The following is a 22,172-nucleotide window of genomic DNA, read 5'->3' as shown; positions in this document are numbered from 1 at the left end:
TTCTTACAGAAGCGTAAGAAATTTCCGACAATAAATGAGACGATATTTGGAAAGCAGACCTTGGTTGACCCAAGTTACCTTTTGCATAAAAAAGTAAGTATATATTTTAGTGTCATACAAAATTGTTTAGCACAAATTTGGCTGCTAATACGCATGAGTCAAAGATTCATTACATTGTAAATTACATTTTAACTAAAATTAATTAAAAACAGAATATTATTAATTTTAATATAAATAATTAAATATTAATTGACAGGAAATTGGAAGTAACTTGTTACATGTAACAAAAATACAATTAGGCCTTCATAGGTTTCTCATTATCTAATTATAGTTAAACTTATAAAACAATTATTATATTTGTTTATTAATTTTAATGTTTATTGTACAGAAAAATACATAAAATATTAATGTACAGAAAGATACATAGAATACGTAATAAACGTTTATTTTAAATATAAAAATATAAATATTCAATATAAAATATATATGTATAAAATATATACAGGGTGACTATTAATGATTCCAAACTACATAAGAAGTGTGTTCTACACATTTTTGTATATTACATTTAAAATATTTTTGTATTTAACATACATATGTTAAATATAAATATATTTTTAATGTGATATAGAGAAATGTGTAGAACACATTTCCCCTTCTTTAAATAGTAGGCTATTAGCTATCCTTATTAGCTGCAATTAGACAATCTACAAATAGAAAGAGAAACGTACAAATCAAATATTTGGTTATTAACAGTCATTTATAATTGTATTTATAATTTGTTTGTTTATTATCACACTGTTTAACCCTAGAGAGCTATTCATATTTTTTTGACGTTAATATTATTCTCTGGATGAAACTTTATCTACGTAATTAATTACATTTTGACACTTAAAAGTTCTTTTATATTAAGATTTTTTTCTATTTTATAGATTGCAAGAACTGCTACATTCATCAAATTAATTTAATGTAAAAGATCTTAATTATTTAAATGTTATTTCAAATTAATATTACTTTACTATCAAAGTTTTAATAACAAAAACTATATTGAACTTGAATTAATACCTGAAAAGTCACCCATATTAGTACTAGTACAGTTAAATTTGCATTACGTAATTTAAATCTTGCACAATTCTTTTAGGTTTGTCTCATAAAGAAATTGACTGAAACCGAGTGAAACTTTAATACGTTACAATATAATTAGTGACTCACTAATCAAAAAAAGTCTTCATAAATACAAAACTTGAAAATAGCTAGTTTTTTTATTACTGCGGTTTGAACTGTGGTATTTTATTATTTTAGTAAAATATTCCAAATTAGTTTTTTTGTAATAAATCGTGAAATTTTAGATGATATTATAATATATGATTTTAATCAATTTCATCAAAAACCAAAATTCAAAAATTATACGTTATAAAAAGACTTTTTTCATAACGTTATATAAATTTAAGATAATTTGGAAATAAGCTTTTTTATAATATATATGTACGTATATGTATGCTCTTCCATTACTTTAATAATTACTATTTGTATATTAAAAGAAAATTATTCTAAAAATATATTTTTAGCGATTATATAGATGGAAATTTAAAATAATACTGCATTTAATTTCTCGATTGAGTCATTTAAATTGTTAAACATATAAATACAAATTTATGATATCTAATTCATGACATCTGACACGTGCCTGTTATGTCTCAAATGGCTCTTTATCAAGTCCTCGGAGGCCAACTCAGCCATTAAGGATAGCTCCCCAGCGAGTACAGTGGCGCAAACAATTCGCGCGAATTTTTGGGCATTCTGACCCGGTTCTATGGGATGTCTACCTTTGATTCCCAGCATCCTTAGACACGCTCTGTGTGCTGGTAGAACAGTATCACCGCCAATTGTACCGATTTCGATGCTGGGCATCGTGCAGGTCATGTGTAAATCTACACCCCACGATTCCATTAACGTTAAACAATTGCTGCTGCCAATGTTTTGTGCTGGATCCTGTCCAGTGGCGATGAAAATTGCGGTCACAATACTGGCGGCGTGAGCGTTGAAGCCGCCTATACTGCCTGTCAAAGCTGAACCGATCAAATTCCTTTTATTGTTAAGCTTGATAAGTTCAGGCACCGAGGTCTTCAATACGCGCGCCACAAGATCCGCGGGTATGATCGCTTCGCACACCACGCTTTTACCTCTTCCCTCGATCCAGTTAACGGTCGCAGGTTTCTTGTCGGTGCAGAGGTTTCCACTGAGGGAGATTATCTCCATATCCGGAAAATATGTTTGCAACGTCTGTAGAGACTTTTCCGTTCCCTGTAATAGCATGTTCGTACCCATGGCGTCGCCAGTCGTGGCAACAAAGCATAGATGCAGATCTCGTCCGGATATTCTTGAATAAATTTTTTTCAAACTAGCAAAATGACTAGTCTGATCGAAGCTGTTCTTCAACTCTTGAAAGTTCTGCGGCTGTTCTATCCACAATATCGCCTCACACGCGCGCACAATGTCCGGAAATTGCACTACGGGTTCTCGAGTCATCCCGTCAGCCGTTACGCGAGTGGTTACGCCGTATTTTAGAAGCGCACGGCTACCGCGATTGGTTGACGCTATTAAACAGCCCTCCGTCGTTGCTATCGGCACGTGATAGAGCTGACCATCGATTAGCAACGGTCCAACGATGCCAATAGGTACCGGCATGTAACCGATCACATTCTTACAGCAGGCGCCAAGTACCATGTTGTAATCATACAACCTCAGCTGTCTGGCAACCACATCGTTTCTATCATCGAAAAAGATGAATTTTACGGCGACAGCTAACACCAGTATCAATACTATTATTTTGTCTGCGTTGGTCGATAGCCAAGTCATCAGGTACTTTTCTAACTCGGAGTTTTCGATATGATCAGAATCGCTTGTCGCGTTCGAGTTCGAGCATGTCGTTGCCATTTTCGTATACTCGTCTTCATTCTTAAAGAACCAGCGACTGTAATAAACATATTTAATATAAATCAAAATTACATCTTCTTTCGGCGGAAAGCTTCATTAAATATGCATACTTTATTGAATAGAAGTCTGTATGCAAATATTAATGTCTCTACAGACCCGACCTGGCCTTAAAATTAAGCGTCATAAATTGCGTAACAAAGGCAACGCAAAACATAAAAAAGTAATGGGAGTAAAAAAACGCAATAGCTTCTTCGGCCACGGTTTCTTGCTTAGCCGCATATATACATTGTCGTATGTATTTTAATTTTATAATTTGTATCAAAAAAGAAGAGGTCCTTTTCTATGGGAGAGGACAGCTACAACATTGTAGCAACATTGCAGCAATGTTGCAATGTTGCTAATTGCAATGCAATATTGTGGAGATATTGTAGAAACATTGCAATGTTGAATGTTGAAGTGTGAATGTTTTTTCAATATTTAATCGAACTTTTTTCAAACTTTTAAAATTATAGACATTACTGCAATGTCTCATCTATATTGTATCAATATTTCGCAATGTTGCTACAATATTTGCAATCATGCAATTTAATGTTGCTGACAATGACATGTTTTGATACTATATTAGTGTGTTGTATGGGTCTTTCAGTGTACAATATCATTATAAAAGTCAATAAAAGTGTTTACCTGTTGGCATGTACTACCAATAGGCCAACGATCATAATTTTTTTAATTTGTTCCACAATTGGATTCGGTGTTTGATTCTCCTCGTTAAACGGCTGCCTTATGGATCTGTCCACGCTCAATTGAACCATATTAATGTTTTCGCGAGAAAGCTGCAATATAATAATGTCCATTACACCAATGCAATACATGTGACGTATGATAATATAACTTTCATCACATACATAATATTGGACAATTAAATTTTTCAATCTTTTTGAAACTTTTCTGATTTTAGAATTTCTGAGTTGGCCAATAATATTTCTGAGCCATTGATAAAATATTTTTGAAAAAAATTGTACGTTTATTTTTATGTATGTGGCATTTGTATGATACCGTTTGATATATTTTATCAAATTTTTCTAACACGATAGTGTAGACCCAGGTAACAAGCTGATATTATTTGATGTTATTTTGACGTCAAAATGACGACAAATTACGTCAGCTTGTTACCTGGGGACGTCCTTTAAATCTGTGCCTTTTAATTTCGTCGCGTTACATTTTCTGTGTTTAAAATAAACTGAGTGCGTACTCGAGACGATTTGGTGGAGAGTTGTAAAAGTGCTTGAAAGAAGTGCATTCCAATGAAAGCGTCAAATTAAGCTGTACCTCGAGTATAAGTGACAAGCAGGCAGGATAGAACGTCATGAAGACGACGTAGTTGACAATCATTCCAAGGCACGCAAAGGTGCAGAGAGTCTCCAGCCTTCTGATGCCCGATAAGGATCCTGTGCTGATTAGGAGAGTCCTCACGAGGGTGTCCATAGTGATGGCCGGTCCCAGGAGAGACATGCCGCGTGCGATGTTTGCCTTGACTTCTTCTTGATTCCGCGAACTCAAAGCGTATTGGGCTAATGTTGTGGTTTTTGACAGATCGATGAGAAGGAAAAAGAAAAATAAGGCGTTCCTGAAAAAGTAATAACGTTGCGTTACAATCACGGGAAGAGGTGCTTTATTTTTTCTTTTATGAAGCGATGTAACGGTGCATGCTTACTTCAAGTTTGTAATGTCGTTGTGGTCGAAATTTATCACACTGAAGGTGAACATCATTTTAGTAACAGTAAATAGACTAACGATACCTGAAACAAGTAATAATCAAAGTTAAGTCGCTAAGCGTACTAAATCGAGAATCGGGACATGACTTTGGTGTGAAATATATCTATGCGTGAAGAAAATACAATTGTCTTGTTTCATTCATTCGTAAACGAATGCATTATTCTTATGCGAGCAAAATGCAACACAGTGTAGTACGAGGTGTGTTCAAAAAGTATCGCGAATTTTGAATTTTCGCGGGTTACGTATATTCGAATTTCGATCTTTTTGTGGCGTTATGTTGGTACTCATGTCTCTCACTTATGCCGACAAGCTCGGCCATTTTGAATGTTCACTTAATTGTTGACAGCTGCTTTGCTTGCACGTGTTTTGGATCGTCTTCGATTTTTACCTATTCAAAAAAATGGATCAAAGAACCTGTATCAAATTTTGTGTGAAAAACGAAATTAAGTACGCGGATGCATTCCGAATGTTGACTGTGGCATACGGAGAAGCTACCTTGGACCGAAGCAACGTTTATCGGTGGTACAAAATGTTCTCAGAAGGCCGAGAAGATGTGAACGACGAAGAGCGTGCCGGACGCCCGAGCACTTCAACAACAGACGAAAAAATTAATGAAGTGGAGAAAATGGTATTGGCCAATCGTCGAATCACCGTTAGAGAAGTTGCTGAGGACCTAAACATATCGATTGGCTCGTGCCATTCGATTTTTATCAATGATTTGGGCATGAGACGGGTCGCCGCGAAATTCGTACCAAAATTGCTCAATTGCGACCAAAAACAGCATCGCATGAACATTGCTAATGAGATGTTGGACTCTGTCCGCGACGACCCAAATTTGCTCCAGAGGGTCATAACTGGTGACGAATCGTGGGTTTATGGTTATGACGTGGAAACCAAAGCTCAATCATCTCAATGGAAGCTGCCGCACGAACCAAGACCGAAAAAAGCGCGCCAAGTTCGGTCGAATGTGAAAGTTTTGCTGACAGTTTTCTTCGATTGCAGGGGCGTGGTGCATCATGAGTTCTTGCCACAGGGTAGAACGGTCAATAAGGAATATTACCTGCAAGTTATGCGCAATTTGCGCGAAGCAATCCGCCAGAAACGCCCGGATTTGTGGAAGAACAAAAATTGGCTTTTGCACCACGATAACGCCCCTGCTCACACATCGTTGCTTGTGCGCGACTTTTTGGCCAAAAACAACACACTAATGATGCCGCAGCCACCGTATTCCCCAGATCTGGCCCCCTGTGACTTTTTCTTGTTCCCTAAACTGAAGAGGCCCATGAAAGGACGACGTTACGCTACGCTTGACGAGATAAAGACGGCATCGAAGGAGGAGCTGAACAAGATAAAAAAAAATGATTTTTTGAAGTGCTTCGAAGATTGGAAAAACCGTTGGCACAAGTGTATAATATCTCATGGGGATTACTTTGAAGGGGACAAAATAGATATTCATGAATAAATAAATAATTTTTGAAAAAACACAAAATTCGCGATACTTTTTGAACACACCTCGTATTGTGCTGCTGACTGATTAATAACATAAGACCGCAATGCACAAAAAATGAAAGTAATTAATTTTGCTTACAATCTCAATTACATTTTACTTTAGTTACGACTGTTACGGCTTTTGTAAAGTTGTTGTAAACACCCGTCGCGAAAAAATAGATGATTTTACAATTAAAAATACTATTGAAAAAATCACTGGAAATCAATGACATGTTTAGTAGTATTTTCAATGGCAAACTGAATGAGTTTTTGCCAATAGTAATATTTTACCACTAAAAATTTTACCATTGGACAGATAAAAATCTACATTGGTAAAATATTACCATTGACAAAACACCATTGAAAGTACCACTAGAATATAAATGAGTGGCATTTTCAATGGCATTTGTAACGATGAAATCAGAATTAAATACATAAATACACTTTGAAATATAAATATAATAATTTAATATATACTTATTAATATGTTATACGAGTTATTTGGAAAGTAAAGTTCGAAAACAAATATGGAAACTATGTAGAAAACTAGAGAAACATGTAAGGAGTTAAATAAACAAAGTTTTTTAAAAAAGTCTGTGATGCTTTATGTTTTATAAGAAATCGGACCTTACTTTCCGAATAACTCTCATATATTGTTGTTTTTATATATATATATATATAAACAATTTATACATGTACTTAAATAATATATGTAACAATATTTCAACAATATATATAACATATATAATATATTTTATATATATATATATATATATATATATATATATATATATTTAGTTTTATTGGAAAATAATTATCCTTTAAATTTTATTTTCTCCATGATAATGTTCAGACTCAAATACCATTTTTATAAAGATGACACCTGCGTTGAGGATAAACGTGTGAGAAGATTTTTTACGATCCCTTACATTGAGTCAGTATCAGAGAAATTTTCGTTTTTCTCATGTAAGTTTGACTGCAGTGTTGCGTTCACGATCCCTTCTAAACTGAATAAATTTATAATTACTGGCAAAAACCATATAGAGCGTCTTTCTTGTAATGACGTGGTCTATAAAATTAATTGTAAGGACTGCGATTCTTTTTACGTGGAACAGACGAAACGCCAATTAAAAACAAGAGTCAGCAAACTTAAAGCAGATATTAGGAAAGCCAGTTCTCCTTCAGTTATTTCGTTACATCGCATCGAAGAAAATCACAAATTTGATTAGGAGAACTTGGAAATTTTAGACAAGAAGCCATATCTTATGTTAAAAGATCTATATCCGAGATGTTACACATCAAAAATCAAATGCATAGATTCAATAAACAAAGCGATACCGAACTTCTCTCGGATGTCTATCCTTGATTGTATTCCCCCTTCTTAGGTTTATCACCCCTTCTCCTTCTGTTCCTTTCGTTTAGGCCACCGAGACTATCTCGATTCGGTCCTTATTATTTGTATCTATTCTTACCGAGATGTAACGTCCCATCTCAAGGCTGTGACACAAGTTTTTTTTTCTTTTTTTTTTAAATTTGCATAATTTTTATAATGCGTTTTTTTTACAATTTTATATCTAACTTGTACAGCTTTCATATTTATTTTTATTTATTTATTTATTTTTCCGTTTATCCCTTTTTTTAATTATTTAATTTGTATTGTTGTCTGTCACAAGTTTTAAAGTCATCATTTTAATATCATTTTCTTATTTTTTTATTTATTTGTTAGCAACCAATCTATGTGGTTTTACGAAACTCTTGTGTCTGCACACGCTCTGTGAGGTCGTTCACAATATTATTATGCTAAGATGTTGAAATAAGATGTACACTGCAGTTTTGCACAATTTTTATCTATTTGGTAACTTGTTTTCATTTTTTATTTTTGATCTTTATTTGTTTATTTCGATAAATTCATATCTTAATTAGTGCCATTAATTTGTTGTTTTATAGACTTGTAATATCACTGAAAAAGACCGTCATTAAGGTCGAAACGTTTGCCTGACATTAGAGTTATGCGTTGATTTATTTATTTGCGTCCGACATCCTGCGTGGCTCTTGAGCTCATTATTCTCTAATTTAACAAAATTATATATTTTTAATTTTCCATTGTTTAGAATTTTCCTGATTTAGAATTTTTCTACGTTCAAAAGCTTTAGAAATACCATTAGAAATTTAATTAAAAATATCATTTTATCCCTGTTTAACATTAAACAACAAGCATAAAACGATGTCTCTAATGTTTCTAAACACCGTTCTTTAGAATGACAATTGATTTATCAAAGAAATATTTCGATATGAAAATTTTGCTTAAAAAACCATATTAACAAAATTAATAAGTTGAACGAACCTTACCTAAGTGAAGTTCGACTGTAATTATGCTGTCTCGTCCGGATGGATAACTCATGTAGTGCGCTCCCCTGCGCAAGCATTAACAGGCGATTTTAAAAGACTGAGAAAGCGCGCGCGTGTCGCGCCACCGCCGCGCGCTCGGGTCCCCGCCGCGCGTGTGCTTCATATTTTTAAAGCTACAAATCTGAAAGAGGGGTTGGGAGGGGAGGGAGTTATCCATCCGGACGAGACAGCATAATTACAGTCGAACTTCACTTAGGTAAGTTCGTTCAACTTATTAATTATGCAACGTCTCGTCCGGATGGATAACTCATGTAGATATTTAAAGCCTCAGATTTGTCTAGTTAAGGTTTAATGATATAGAAAGAGTGTGTTATAATTTGAACTTCTTTAGGCTTACAATATTTTTAATAAAATTTCTTATGTAGGATTAAGAATAGATGCTTGAAAAGCCGGTTCGCTAATTATCGGGCGCTTATAGAAGCGCGCAAAGACTTCGGAGGAACTGCTCCAGCCAGCAGTCCTACGGATTTCCTGTAAGCTAATGCCTTTGCTGGCCGCTCGAGAGGTCGAAGCATGGCGAGTTGAGTAGGCCGAGAAAATGGAAGTATCTATGCCCGCAGCTGCTAGTTCGGTCTTAATCCACCGACCCAGGGACTGAGAAGTGACTGGTTTATGCGGTGGGCGAGTAGAGATAAAAAGAGAATCTACTTCTCCCCGTCTGAGACTCTGCGTGCGGTCCAGATAAGATTTAACTATGGAAAAAAGGCATAGCTCCGGTTTGTCCAGAAAGGGTTTAAAAACAAGCAAGGGTTGATATTTTCCGACTCCGGAAGTTTTGATCCTTGCTGGGATCTTAATAACCAAAGAATCCGCAAAGGAGATATTCGAAATTTGTATTGCTGCCAATGTCTGCAACCTTTGAGCAGTTGTGAGTGCGAGCAAGGTTGCAAGCTTTCTTGAGAGTAATTCCAGTGAGAGATTGTCGTGGGGATATAGAGAGGCCAAGCGGGTAACTACCGGGGCCGTATCCCAGATAAAGTCGTAGCGTGGACGTTGCGGCTTTAGTGCCGCAATCCCCTTGAAGAATCTCCTTACAAGCGGGTGAGAACCTATCTCGTTCATCGAAATTAAGGAAACGGCCGAACGAACCGTATTTAGGCTGGAGTAGGATCGACTACTGGCAGCTGATATTGATAAGAATTCTAGGACTGCCGAAGGCGATGGACAGAAGCAGTCAATTTGATTTTGCTTGCAATAAAGCCACCAAAGTTTAATCGGCTTGGAGTATTGAGTCTTCGTGGCTTGCGTGATGGACGCAAGTGTTACCTCCATTGCCGATGTCGGTGTACCTTTGGCTATGAAGGCCTGGCGGATAATCTCGCAGCTGCCAGGGTAATCCTGTCCCAAGCCGGATGAATCTCTCTGAAAGGAGATGTTAACATATTAATGTTCGGCTCGAGATAGACTGGTTGATCGATAATAAGACGGATAAACAGTGGGAACCAAGGTTGAGCGGGCCACCAGGGAACCACTATGACTCCTTCCGCTCTGTCCGAAATGATCTTTCGAAGAACTCGCAGAATTAAAGCGAAAGGGGGAAATGCAAAGAAGCGAAACTCACTCCAATTTAGTGAGAATGCATCCACTGTAAAGGCTAGCGGGTCTGGAAACCAGGACACAAATCGTGGGCATTTCGCATTTATTGATGAAGCGAATAAATCGATGTCGAAAGGACCTAGAGAGGACTCGATCTTATCGAAAGAATCTCGGCTCAAGGACCATTCCGTCTCTTCTGAGACAACGCGTGATTCCGCATCTGCTTCAAAATTCTGGGCCGATGGAATATACGAGGCATAAATATATAGATTGCGCTCTGCGCACCATTCCCAAATTTTGCGAGCAAGCTCTGATAGATGGGGAAACTTAATTGACCCCATTCGATTTATGTATGAAAGAGCGGTGGAGTTATCTAGTCTTATTAGAAGATTACAATTTCTTAGGTGAGATGCGAAACATCTCAAAGCGTGAAAGACGGCAAGGAGTTCTAAGAAATTGATGTGATTTTGTCTGTCCTCTGCAGACCAAAACCCATGGGTGCGAGATTCACCCGAAACGGCTCCCCAGCCCGTTAGGGAGGCGTCTGTAAAAATTTCTAAGCTGAAGTGACCTGAGCGAATGAAGTTACACTGGGAAGGGTCTTCGAAAATTGCTTGCCACCACCATAGATCTTCTTTAATTGATTCCGGCAGGATCATACGGGCCTCAAAATTTTCCTCTGCAGCTGCAAGGGCTAAAAATTTTGCTCTCTCCAATCTCTTGGTATGTAGAATTCCATATTGCACCGCTGGACAGACTGAAATCAGAGATCCAATGTAGCTAGCAAAACGACGAATCCTGCAAGAGTTAATATTTAAAAAATAAAGAGTTAATTGTAAAAGATTGTTTCTTTTGTCCAACGGTATAGAAATGGAGAGCTGCTCTGAATTGAATATGAGGCCTAAAAACCGACAGGATTTCGATGGAGAAAGAACACTTTTCTGTTTGTTAATTAAAAATCCCAAAGAAGCTAGAAGATCTATGGTTGCAGAAATATTTTGTATACATGCCGCGTGAGACGGTGCAAGAAGAAGAAAGTCGTCCAGATAGACGACTGACAGGAAGCCCTTCTCTCTCAAGGATGATATTACAGGCTTTAAAATTTTTGTAAAAATATAAGGAGCCGAAGCGAGGCCAAAAGGCAGAACCCTGAATTGGAAAAGTTGACCCTGAAATTTAAATCGGAGAAATTTCCTATGCTCCGGACAGACCGGTACAAGATGGTAGGCATCCTGCAGATCGACCGAGGCGAGGAAGTCACCTGGAGAAAGAAGACGAATGACTGTCTTCCAATTCTCCATTTTGAAATGTGGAGCAATAATAAATTTATTCAAGCCCTTTAAATTAAGGATAAACCTCCACCCTCCGGAAGGTTTCCTGACTACAAAAAAGGATGACAGAAATTGGCCTTTACAGCCTGATACTGGCTCTATCGCACCTTTGCTACAGAGCCTAGCGATTTCCTGACGGCATATTGAGACTTCTGTCTCTGAAAGGTGGATTGACGGCTCGGATGCCTGGAGAGGGGGATGGTGCCTAAAAGGCAGCTTGTAACCGCAGATTCCTTGCAAGATTACTGGATCGGTCGTAATTTCCATCCATTTTGAAATGAAAGAGCTTAGTCTGCCAGCAATGTTTACCTGGCTGTCAACTAACGCCTCCTCGACCTCGATCTCTGATAGACCGACGATCGGCGACTGCTGCTCGACGCCCCTGTTCTCCTTGTCGCCGACGGTTTCGTTTTCGAAGCAGGGGCTCGGGAGTTTCCCGACGTGGATGGAGCCGTCTGTGCCGGTAATTTAATTGGTTGCTGCACCCTCTTGGAGATCGTCAAGGATGTGCTAACAATATCCCTGGCCGATTTCTCCATTGATGTTGCCTTTTTTATTTCTTCACCAAAGGAAGAGCCAAACAGAAAGTTGTCCGCAGGAATGGCGTCTGCAGTGGACTTGGCCAAGGTATTAAAGGCCGGTTTTATCAGGGCTCTTCGTGACAAAGAGAGGCGATAGAAAAGATCCGCCAAGAGCTGAGCGCCGTCAGCGATTTTACTAATTGCCATTCGAACGTCCGGGTTGAGAAATTGCTGTATTTCTGGTCTGAGGAGGTCAGATATTGCTTCTCCTAAGGCGAACAGGGCGGTACCTACCTGATTTTGATTTAAACAGCTGTACTCGTCCCTTTTAACTATGACATTGTTTTTTAATGCCGATTTACACTCAAGGTTGAGTTTGGGAGCCCTGAGGAAAGCGAAATCTTCGGGGGGAGAATACTTTTTGAGTAAGACCTCCCGCTGACTCGTAGGCAAACCCTTACGGGTAAGGTCAGTCCATTTCTGGCTAACCATATTGTTCCAAGGTCGAAGGTCCGTTGCCTCTGAATCGGGTCCGAACAGATCCTTGGAAAGATCCACCGAAACCTCGTCAGGCCCCGTGGAAGCCGGGGCCGCAGCGTTTGCCGGAGGAGGCGAAGAAGGTGATTCTTCCGTTGACGGGTTAATCACCGTTGCTGCAAAACCGAGGGGGTATTCCGATTAGTCGGAAAAGGTTGTGTCAACTCCTCTGTCCGGTATACGGAACTGGGATGTCATACACACCTGAGACGTGTGGATCTTTCAACCTCTCTCGAACTATCGAGATGGATTCCGGATCATTATCGCTTTCATCCTTCAAGCTGACCCTTGAAGTTTCCTCGTCGCTTACCTCCCGAACCTCCTGGGACGTCTGTTCCGACTGCGAAAATGACAAAGAGGAAGAGCCGCGGGGGACCCTAACCTCACTCCTGGATAAAATCTCGATAAGATGCGATAACTTATCTTCCAATCCTGCAAAACGGTCTCTAGACTCGGACCTCTTTCTCTTCCTTGATTTACGATCGGATTTACCCATCTGGCTAGAGTAAATTATTCTTAACAAGGATCAAAAACTAAACGCACTGTTAACGCTGTGCACAACAGGAAAACAATGAAGCACACGCGCGGCGGGGACCCGAGCGCGCGGCGGTGGCGCGACACGCGCGCGCTTTCTCAGTCTTTTAAAATCGCCTGTTAATGCTTGCGCAGGGGAGCGCACTACATGAGTTATCCATCCGGACGAGACGTTGCATAATTCCATGTTATTGTTTTAACTTGGTATAACTCAAAATGTATACGGCCGAATAAAAATTAAGTTAAATAACAAAAAATCACTCGAATGTATATATCTTCATCCCAGATAGACAAGCATGCTGGACATAAGAATGCAAACATTTCATGTATCCTTTATGATGCCATTATGACAGCATATAATTACAAACAATTAAATGTTGCGATTATGCTGTCATATTGCTGTTATATAATTTATATGTTTCACAATATAGCAATATGTTGCCATTTTACTACAAACGCATAACTGCAATTATATATGAAATATTTCTAGTAGAAAATTATGTTTTATTTGTATTATTTGTGAGAACAATAATTGAGCAATCTATTCGATGTATGTTAATTTAGCATTATGTAGTTGTAATGTATATATGAGATAGTTGCATTTTTATGCTGTATTAAATATGCATATTATCAGTCAAAGTACACAACATTTTGTTGAAATAAAATATTGCATATTACAATTCAATTATAACTATAGGTATCTAAACCATATTTTTGAATACATAAAATCTTGGTATTATGCCATCATTTTACTGTTTCTCATTACTTTTAGAGAAATAGCAATTATAATATAAACAATCGGTTATTGATTTGATACTAAATTTTTTTCTTTATATCTCCTCTTCTAAATAAAAAAAGTTTTGGTTAAAATCCGTAAAGTGCGTTTTTGGTTGCATTATTATTACGCGGTGTATTAAAAGCCCACAGAACATATATAATAATTGTTAAAATTGTTGACCGCTTCCCGCGATGTCGATTGGCTGCGATTGAGATCGCGCGCGCGCGACAGCCGACAGCTCGCGTTTTGACGAGCGGTGAACGGTGAGGTTAAGTGCGTGGTGGCCGTTGGTGAGGTTGTGTGTGTAGTGTGTTCAACCGCTTGAGGCAAAGAGCCTGGTTGTTCCACCTTTTGGTAAGTATCAAGTAAATTTAACTGTCCGCAGATCGCAAGGGTTTACTTATCAGTTAAATTAACTTGATACTTACCAAAAGGTGGAACAACCGGGCCAAAGTCAAACCTGCAAAACGTAGAACAACTGCGGGCCAAGGTCTGCAAAAGGTGGCAAAAGGTTCGATCACAAACAAATGCCTCTGCCAATCAGTGAGAAATATTATCAAATTATGCAAAGTAATGCAGATAAGTTGAATTCTGCAATAATATATGATAGAGATTTTAATTATAGTTATGTTAATCTTTAAAATGATGGAAAGAATGATCACTTGTTAAAAGTGAATGGAAAAATTGTTGAGAGAGCACATGTTAATGCAAGTTGCTGTAAATATTCACAGCAAAGATTAGGTAAGATTATTGAAACATATATTTTATGTCGATGCAATATTTCGTACATGCTATACAGACAATAAATACTGCATATGCCGTTACACATGAAATAGCTAGGTGATTTTATCTTTATTGCTAACATGCAAATTTATTATATTAAGTGTTAGTAAGTTATAATATGTTACTCAATAAATAATGTTTTTTTACAGTTTATTTTTATTGACAAAAAATGTTCGGTGACAGCATTGATGCAATATTGAATACATAGGAATGATTTGCTATTCTCTATCATCATGATGGCGAAGTAGGTTTCGTGCATTGAATTCGGGCAAAGATATGCCTATAAGAGGCACAGAGAGTGTGTCGGATGGATTGGTACCTATGTTAAAAGTGTATAATACAGCTATTGAGACTGTCTCCAAAATAGGTAAAAATGAAGGACCGATTACTGTATATTTATGCTGATATCTTTGAATTCTTGGATCTCAAAAGAAGTGTTAGTTATTATCTTTTATTGTTATTTCTTTTGCACGATTGTTAAATACATAGAAATATATATTTAAAACAATTATTTTGTAGGCGAGGAGCAGTTTTGAGAACATATGTTATAGGTTGTGGACTCCACATTTCAATGAAGTTTTCATCATGAAACGCGTTTGTGATGATGTATCTAACCTAATTTGTCCGCATGAGTGCCCTGTATTAATTGAAACTTGGGGTGATGAATTTGAAGCTTTGTGTACCAGGTAATTGATATGTATTTTGAATATTATTGAAAATTACACTACTGGAGGTAATATAATTTACGAAAAAATATATTTCTTTGTCATATTTAGATATAAAAAAAAGGATAGGTTCTCGAAGACAAGTTAAAGCCAAGGAATTGATGAGGTTTCTCATCATTCAAATACAATTTGAAACAGGAGTACCATATATGCAGTTTTTAAAGTTGTAATCGCAAATTAAATTGTCAGAATCTGGGTACAATTGAATACAATAGTTTCTCTACTGAAGAACTTCCAATGAAGTTGTCATGTGTAACATATGGCTTCAATCGCTGTCAACATGTTTATGAATTTTACTTTCTAAAGTTCTCATAAAAAACTTTCAATTTTTATAAACTTAACAAAGTAGCGAAAATTGTCACCTACAATTGGGATAAAATGATTGGTATTAATTTTTATTTTCTGCCAGAGGTGAAATTGTTATGTGATACACACAGGTCTATCGGTAAGCTATTTATGCATAATTAACGTATTATATATGTATATTGCTGTCTTAAAAATTCATTTTTTAAACTAGGTATTATTGTACAAGGATTAGCAGATGCATTGATTTCAATGAGATACTCATTTGAAAGTAACAAAGCTAAGGAACTCAACGTCCATATTTTTGAGACTTTATTATGGCGCTCTAGAAACAAGTTGTGAAATGGTTACTGAAAAGGTCCTGATGAGTCATATGAAGGGCAATCCAGTCAGTAAATGTGTATGTATTTAAAGTAAATATTATTCTATTATCTCTTACAATAGTGAATTTACTAAATTAAAGTATCTGTGATTTTATTTGAATCTAGTAAATTTGTTCACTTGTGAAAGTGAACAAGGTTATTACATTTTGACGAATAAAATTGCAGATATCTGCAGCGAATTTCCTCATTCGGAATTTTAATAAGTGGTACGTGAGAAATAATGTTTAAAATAACTTTTTTGATATTAAAATGAATATATTGTCCTAGTTCTAAAGTCATTATATCAACAGGAATACGAGGTGTGTGAATAAAAGTTTTGCAACTTTGTGGTACATTTGATAAACATTCATGTGTTGTTCAAACTTTAAGTATTTCATCATTCTGTTTAAGAGAATTATTATTAGTTATTATTAGCAAAACATAGCGCCAATTTTTTCTTAAATATTTCTCTCTCATAATGATCAATGTACATTCGATGAATTATTATCATACTTATAACTCTTTTGATTTATATTGATGTATCCTTATCACTATTTTAATCTGTTAGTATATTTTCAAATAAAACATGTCACTATATTAAAAGATATTATTACTATATATATATATAATAAATCCTCGCTAAATTTAAGCGGTTAGAAACTAATAATTGTTATAAAGATTCGAATTACTAAATTGTTTTATTCATTATTGATTGCCTTAAATTTGGCAATTCCTGCTTTCATCGCAAAAGGACTCTAATATCACGTCGAATTGGTATTTTATTCCTGCGAAAAAGCATTAGGTCTGTTCTTTTCAGCTGAGCTTCTTGCACCATTTAGCTTTCCTCTCTTTTAATCCAACAAGTAAAGAAAAAAAGGAAAGATGCACGGAGCAAGAAGTTCACAAAAGAACAAACCTAACCATTATTTCAGAAAGGTGTGCGTTCGATGTATTTTGATGTCCGACTTCTCTCAGCACTTTACGCCAACATTTTTTTTTAGTTTTAACATTAATTGTTGATTGGACTTTTCCCATTTGAAATTTTGTATTAACATAACGTAGCTAGACTTTGTAGGTATCGTAAGTATGGATACATTGAAGTGTAAAATACAATTGGGTCGTTGTTACGGTCGAAAACCTTATCAAAAATTGTCTACAAGACAAAAACAAAGAATAATTTCTAGAATAGAGATTAATAATATATCAAGTGAGAAAACTTCTGCAGTTAATGAAAACTCTTATAACCAAGACGTATCTGATGAAGTAATAAATAATTCTTTTAATAATGACATATTATTTGAAAATATTTCAATAGATGAAAATAGTGACAAAGACATTTCGATAGACGAAAATAATGAAAAAGATACATCAATAGATCAAAATTGTGATAACTATGATAATAATTTGGATGTACATGATCATTATAATAATAGAGAAATATTTAAGAAAAAATTAGCGCAATGTTTTGTTACAAATAATATTTCTCTTAAACAGGGTGATGAAATACTTAAAGTTTTAAGAACGCATGAATGTTTAACAAATCTACCACGAAGTTGCAAAACTCTTATTCATACACCTCGTAGTCCTGTTGATATAAAGACTTTAGAACCAGGACAATATGTTCATTTTAATATCAAAAAAGTTATTTTAGAAATTATTTCTCACATACCACATAGTAAAATTCCTAATGTTTTATTATTAGATTTTAGTACAGATGGAGTAAGTTTATACAAAGCATCAAATGTGGTACTTTGGCCAATACATATTCGAATTATTAACATCCCTTTTAGTAAACCTGCACTTGTTGGTCTTTACAAAGGTTACAAGAAGCCTAATAATGCTACAGCTTTTTTTCTACCATTTATTTCTGACATTAAAAAATTATTAAGACATAGATTGAAATTTAATGAAATGGTTATATCCATTCAATTGCGGTGTTTCGTAGCAGATGCACCTGCTCGAGCATTTATTTTAAATCATGTTGGCCATAATGCATTTTCACCTTGTTCAAAATGTACTGTACAAGGACAAAATATCGGACATCGCATGGTTTTCCTTATTAGTAAATGTACTTTTAGATCAGATGACAAATATCGTATGCTTGCTTATAAAAAGCACAATTTAGGCGAAACTCCGTTATCGCAACTTCTAAATGATTTAATAAATCAGGTACCATTTGAAAGTATGCACTTAGTATATCTTGGAGTTGCAAAAAAAATATTAGTGGCACTTATTACAGGTGAATACAATAAGAAAATTAAACTAAAGTCATCAGAAACAAAGTTATTATCCAGTCATTTAGAATTAATACAAAAATATTGTCCTACTGAATTTTCACGTCGACAAAGAAATCTTACCGAATATGTTCGCTATAAAGCTACTGAATATAGACAATTTTTGTTATATACCGGCCCAGTTATCTTTTATAACTTATTAGATAAATCAATCTACTTACATTTTCTGATGTTAACTACTGCTATTCGAATTCTGAATTTACCCATACTTAGTGAACAGTTATTAACATTTGCCGACATTGCATTAAAAAAATTCGTAGAAAGATGTCCTTACATTTATGGAGTAAAATTTATGTCATACAATGTTCATGGCTTATTACACATAACTGAAGATGTACGACGTTTTGGACCATTAGATAGTTTTTCTGCTTTTGCATATGAAAATGAAATGTCGAAGTATAGAAAATTATGCAGAAAACCTGATTTACTTTTGGAACAAATTTTTAATCGAATGGATGAACAAAAGAAAAACGATGCGAATCATCATTTAAATGACCCTGAAATTCTAATTGCACGTAAAAAACATTTCAACGGTCCGACATATTCATCCGAATTTGAGCAATATAAAACTATTGAAGTAAAAAATACAGTTTTTAGTACTTCATTGAGAAATAATTGTTGCATGTTACACGATTTGTCAATATGTATAATTATTAATATTTTAAAAAAAAACGATACCATAATGTTTGCAATAAAAAAATTTAAAAATACAACTAGTTTTTTTAATATTGAAATACCTTCATCAGAAATTGGTTTTTTTCAATGTAGTAATTTAACTGATGAAATATTTTTTGTGTCACTCCAAGAGGTTAAATCTAAGTGTTTTCGAATGCCTTTGCAACTAGTAAATACTGAAACAAACAGTAATATTGCCATTTTTCCTAATAATATAAATCATAACGATGACATTCTCCTTCAATCAAAGCAATATGTTGTATGTACAATGCAACATTTTTTCTGATGGATAAAATTTATTAAATTCAAAATTTTTAAATATATTTTGTCTTTATATTGTTAGACATGGTCGCGACTCACTTTTCTTATTTTTTTAAAAACAAGTAACTTTGTCTCACTTTAGAAAAAAAAGGTTCCATATATTATGTTTCTTACTTGTTTTCCGAAATTTTTTATTGACTTTTACTTTGTGATTAATATTTTCAATCTCATAAATTTATTATAAGACAGTACATAATATAATTAGTACATAATAGGTTATTTCATTTTTAACATACAATTTTCCAAGAAAACTTACTTTTTTTACTCATTTTTTTTTAGATAAACTTACTATTCTCATTTATTTTTGAACCATAAAACTCACTTTTCTCACAATTTTTGAGCAACTGACTTGCGCCCATGTCTGTATTTTGATTAATTTGTATGTTTATTTTCAATTTATTTGTAATATTTTTAATTCTGATCTATTGGCCTTTTATTACTCTAAATCTAGGAATTGCTATTCCTAAATTCTTAGGAATAGCATTACATTAGCAATGAAACCACCAAAAAGAGGAATAACAAAACCTGCGAGATATCAAACTACAGAATCCTCAGATGATGGTGAAAATGTAACTATAGAGAAATACGATTTAACCAAAGACGAAGTTCACAATGAGGTGGAAAGTGATGTACTAGCACTAAGTCAAGTTTTCGTTGAGACACAGCATGTACTGAATAAAAAAGATGATGAAAATAACTCACTTCTTTTAAATCGTAATCAATTACCAAACAATAAATCATCTATTCGATCTCACGTGATATTAGATTTTCCACTCAAAAATTTAAAAGCTTCATCATCTAGTTATCACAATGAACCAACAATCTCAAAGCAACATGATATGTCTCATTTCAATGTATTGTACAATGATCCTGTGGCCTCAACGTCTTCAACGGTAATTTCTAATGCTCAATATGAACCAACAAACTCAAGCTTGGTATCTTATCAATCAGAAACATACAAAGAAGATGAACTTTGTACTAAAAAAAGTGTGAAAAATATTGATAACCAACACTATGATTACTTGAGCAATAAACGGTAAATATTTTTTTATTTACGAATTGTATTTAATATAATTTATTTATATAATTTATTTATATATTGTATTTAATTTAATGTAATGATTTATTTTTATTCAGGCCAGAAACCACATTAAAAACTTATGAACGAAATAATACATCAAAGTTACATTTGTACAATAAATTACAAACAGACAATGAAAATGTACCTGAAAAAATATATTACAATTTGGATGCCAAAAAACTTGTGGACAAACGGTAAATATATTTTAAAATTCAAAAATTTGCCATTATATATAGGTTGCGTTCGAAATTTCTAATCGTAAGTTAGAGTAACTTTGAGTGACCAATCAGAATGAAGAAATCTTGAGATTTCTTAACATTTCTTCATCCTGATTGGTCACTCAAAGGTAATCTATCCGACGAGTAGAATTTTTGAACATATAAGTCATTACATGTACATATTTTTTTTAGAACAAAAACAGAAGTTAAGGTTCATTCTCTAGTATATACTCCAGCAGAAAAAAAAGATATTGAATTTACCTCATCTATAGCTGAAGATTTTCGGTAAAAATTCGAATGTTTCTTTATTAAAATTTTATTCAGTAGATTATTACAAAGCATGCATTTTTTTTATAGTCGGTTATATAAATGGATAGATACAAGATTTGCAAATATCGAAGAAATTATACAAAATTCTTTAAAATCACAAAAGAAGAAAAAATGTTGGTCCAAACCTTCATTTCTTCCCTTTACAAGTGAAGAAGAAGTTTTGCAATTTGATAATGTAAAAGAGTCAATTTATAACGAAGTTGTAAGTATTAAATGAAAAGAGAGAAAAACATTCTAAATTGTTAATTTCAAATTTTATTTTTTATACGTATTAGGTTTGTTATTTACAATATATTGGAGGATTTTCATTAAAAGAAGCATTAAATTTATGCTTAAAAGAAACGGTCGAAGACGAAGTTATGTCTTCTTTTACTTTCTATGGCAATAAAGAAGAGGGAATTTATTCATTTTTTAAAACAAAACTTTGCTCAGCCATTCAAGGTTAATTTTATTTCTACTACTTATAAATGACAAATGTATTTAAAATGTCATGTGATAAATAATTTTTTAATTTTTCAGAAGCACTCTCCGAGAATAAACATTTTCAGATACAAAGTGGTACGGAGTTCCGTCACGATATGATTGAAGCCATTTGTAACGCTAAACAACGTAAAAGATATACAATCAATAAAAAGGAAAATAGAGGGAAACGTTATATCAGAGAAGAAGAAATGCAAAGAATTTTTATGCAGCGTCAACAAAAGCATTTGCGAAAAGAGTAATAATATAGAAAAGTCAAGAGAAATGATATAGAAAAAAGGAGAAAGAGAATTAAATTATCGAAGAAAGTTTAAATTTTGTTACACAAAGTATTATTTTAAAAATTTATTTTATTTGTTTATGTAATTTTTATATTTATATTAATTTTTATATCTTAAGAATTTTATTTCTTTTCAATTTAAGTATAACTTAAGTGTGTTTCAATAATAATTTCAATAATTTTAACAATATCAAAAGATTTTTCGTATAGCATTTATAATGGAAACATTTTTTCTTGCCTCGTCTAGTATTTTTTTATTATACACTAAGTATATTACAAATTTGTCTATTATATATTTTATCGAATATTTGTTAGATTTTCATGCAATGAAATATTAAACCTTATTGTAAAATTCAATAAATTATCTTAATAAAAAAACGTGTATAAATTTTATTGTCACTATTTATAATCACACTATTTCTGAATAAATAAGCAGCATATTGCCGCAATTTTTGCAACATTAGATGCACTCT

The 22,172-nt window shown here is 34.3% G+C and overlaps 3 protein-coding genes across 14 annotated transcripts; 1 reads left to right on the top strand and 2 right to left on the bottom strand.

Moving 5' to 3' along the window:
* Positions 1-1,508: 1,508 nt before the first annotated feature.
* Positions 1,509-8,967, bottom strand: LOC105197351 (3-hydroxy-3-methylglutaryl-coenzyme A reductase). The gene is made up of 5 exons (XM_039454190.1): positions 8,551-8,967; positions 4,652-4,736; positions 4,267-4,564; positions 3,622-3,770; positions 1,509-2,974 (listed from the first exon to the last, which is right to left on the bottom strand). Exons 1-5 carry the CDS (start codon positions 8,600-8,602, stop codon positions 1,663-1,665), a joined length of 1,896 nt encoding a protein of 631 aa, XP_039310124.1. The 5' UTR covers positions 8,603-8,967; the 3' UTR covers positions 1,509-1,662.
* Positions 8,968-9,841: 874 nt separating this feature from the next.
* On the bottom strand, positions 9,842-13,238 carry LOC120358797. 2 transcript variants are annotated; one of them, XM_039454192.1, is made up of 3 exons: positions 12,740-13,238; positions 11,787-12,651; positions 9,842-9,972 (listed from the first exon to the last, which is right to left on the bottom strand). In XM_039454192.1, the coding sequence occupies exons 1-2, from the start codon at positions 13,029-13,031 to the stop codon at positions 11,798-11,800; spliced, it is 1,146 nt and encodes a 381-aa protein (XP_039310126.1). In that variant the 5' UTR covers positions 13,032-13,238; the 3' UTR covers positions 9,842-9,972; positions 11,787-11,797. The 2 variants fall into 2 exon arrangements, with proteins under 2 accessions (XP_039310126.1, XP_039310125.1); XM_039454191.1 differs by lacking the exon at positions 9,842-9,972 and having other exon boundaries at positions 11,744-12,651; positions 12,740-13,237.
* A 727-nt stretch (positions 13,239-13,965) lies between these two features.
* Positions 13,966-21,701, top strand: LOC105207131. 11 transcript variants are annotated; one of them, XM_039454189.1, is made up of 12 exons: positions 13,988-14,201; positions 14,282-14,588; positions 14,780-15,066; positions 15,150-15,316; positions 15,407-15,800; positions 15,873-16,071; positions 19,762-20,346; positions 20,448-20,585; positions 20,802-20,894; positions 20,967-21,141; positions 21,215-21,380; positions 21,459-21,701. In XM_039454189.1, exons 7-12 carry the CDS (start codon positions 19,805-19,807, stop codon positions 21,659-21,661), a joined length of 1,317 nt encoding a protein of 438 aa, XP_039310123.1. In that variant the 5' UTR covers positions 13,988-14,201; positions 14,282-14,588; positions 14,780-15,066; positions 15,150-15,316; positions 15,407-15,800; positions 15,873-16,071; positions 19,762-19,804; the 3' UTR covers positions 21,662-21,701. The 11 variants fall into 11 exon arrangements, with proteins under 11 accessions (XP_039310121.1, XP_039310116.1, XP_039310113.1 ...); XM_039454188.1 differs by having other exon boundaries at positions 13,989-14,201; positions 15,873-16,058; XM_039454184.1 differs by lacking the exons at positions 19,762-20,346; positions 20,448-20,585; positions 20,802-20,894; ... (1 more) ...; positions 21,215-21,380; positions 21,459-21,701 and having other exon boundaries at positions 13,968-14,201; positions 14,282-14,358; positions 14,473-14,588; positions 15,873-19,755.
* Positions 21,702-22,172: the final 471 nt, after the last annotated feature.

This window comes from Solenopsis invicta, chromosome 10 (genome assembly GCF_016802725.1).
Source record: "Solenopsis invicta isolate M01_SB chromosome 10, UNIL_Sinv_3.0, whole genome shotgun sequence".
Classification (NCBI taxonomy): Eukaryota; Metazoa; Arthropoda; class Insecta; order Hymenoptera; family Formicidae; genus Solenopsis; species Solenopsis invicta.
This window is presented reverse-complemented; position numbering and strand designations above follow the sequence as displayed.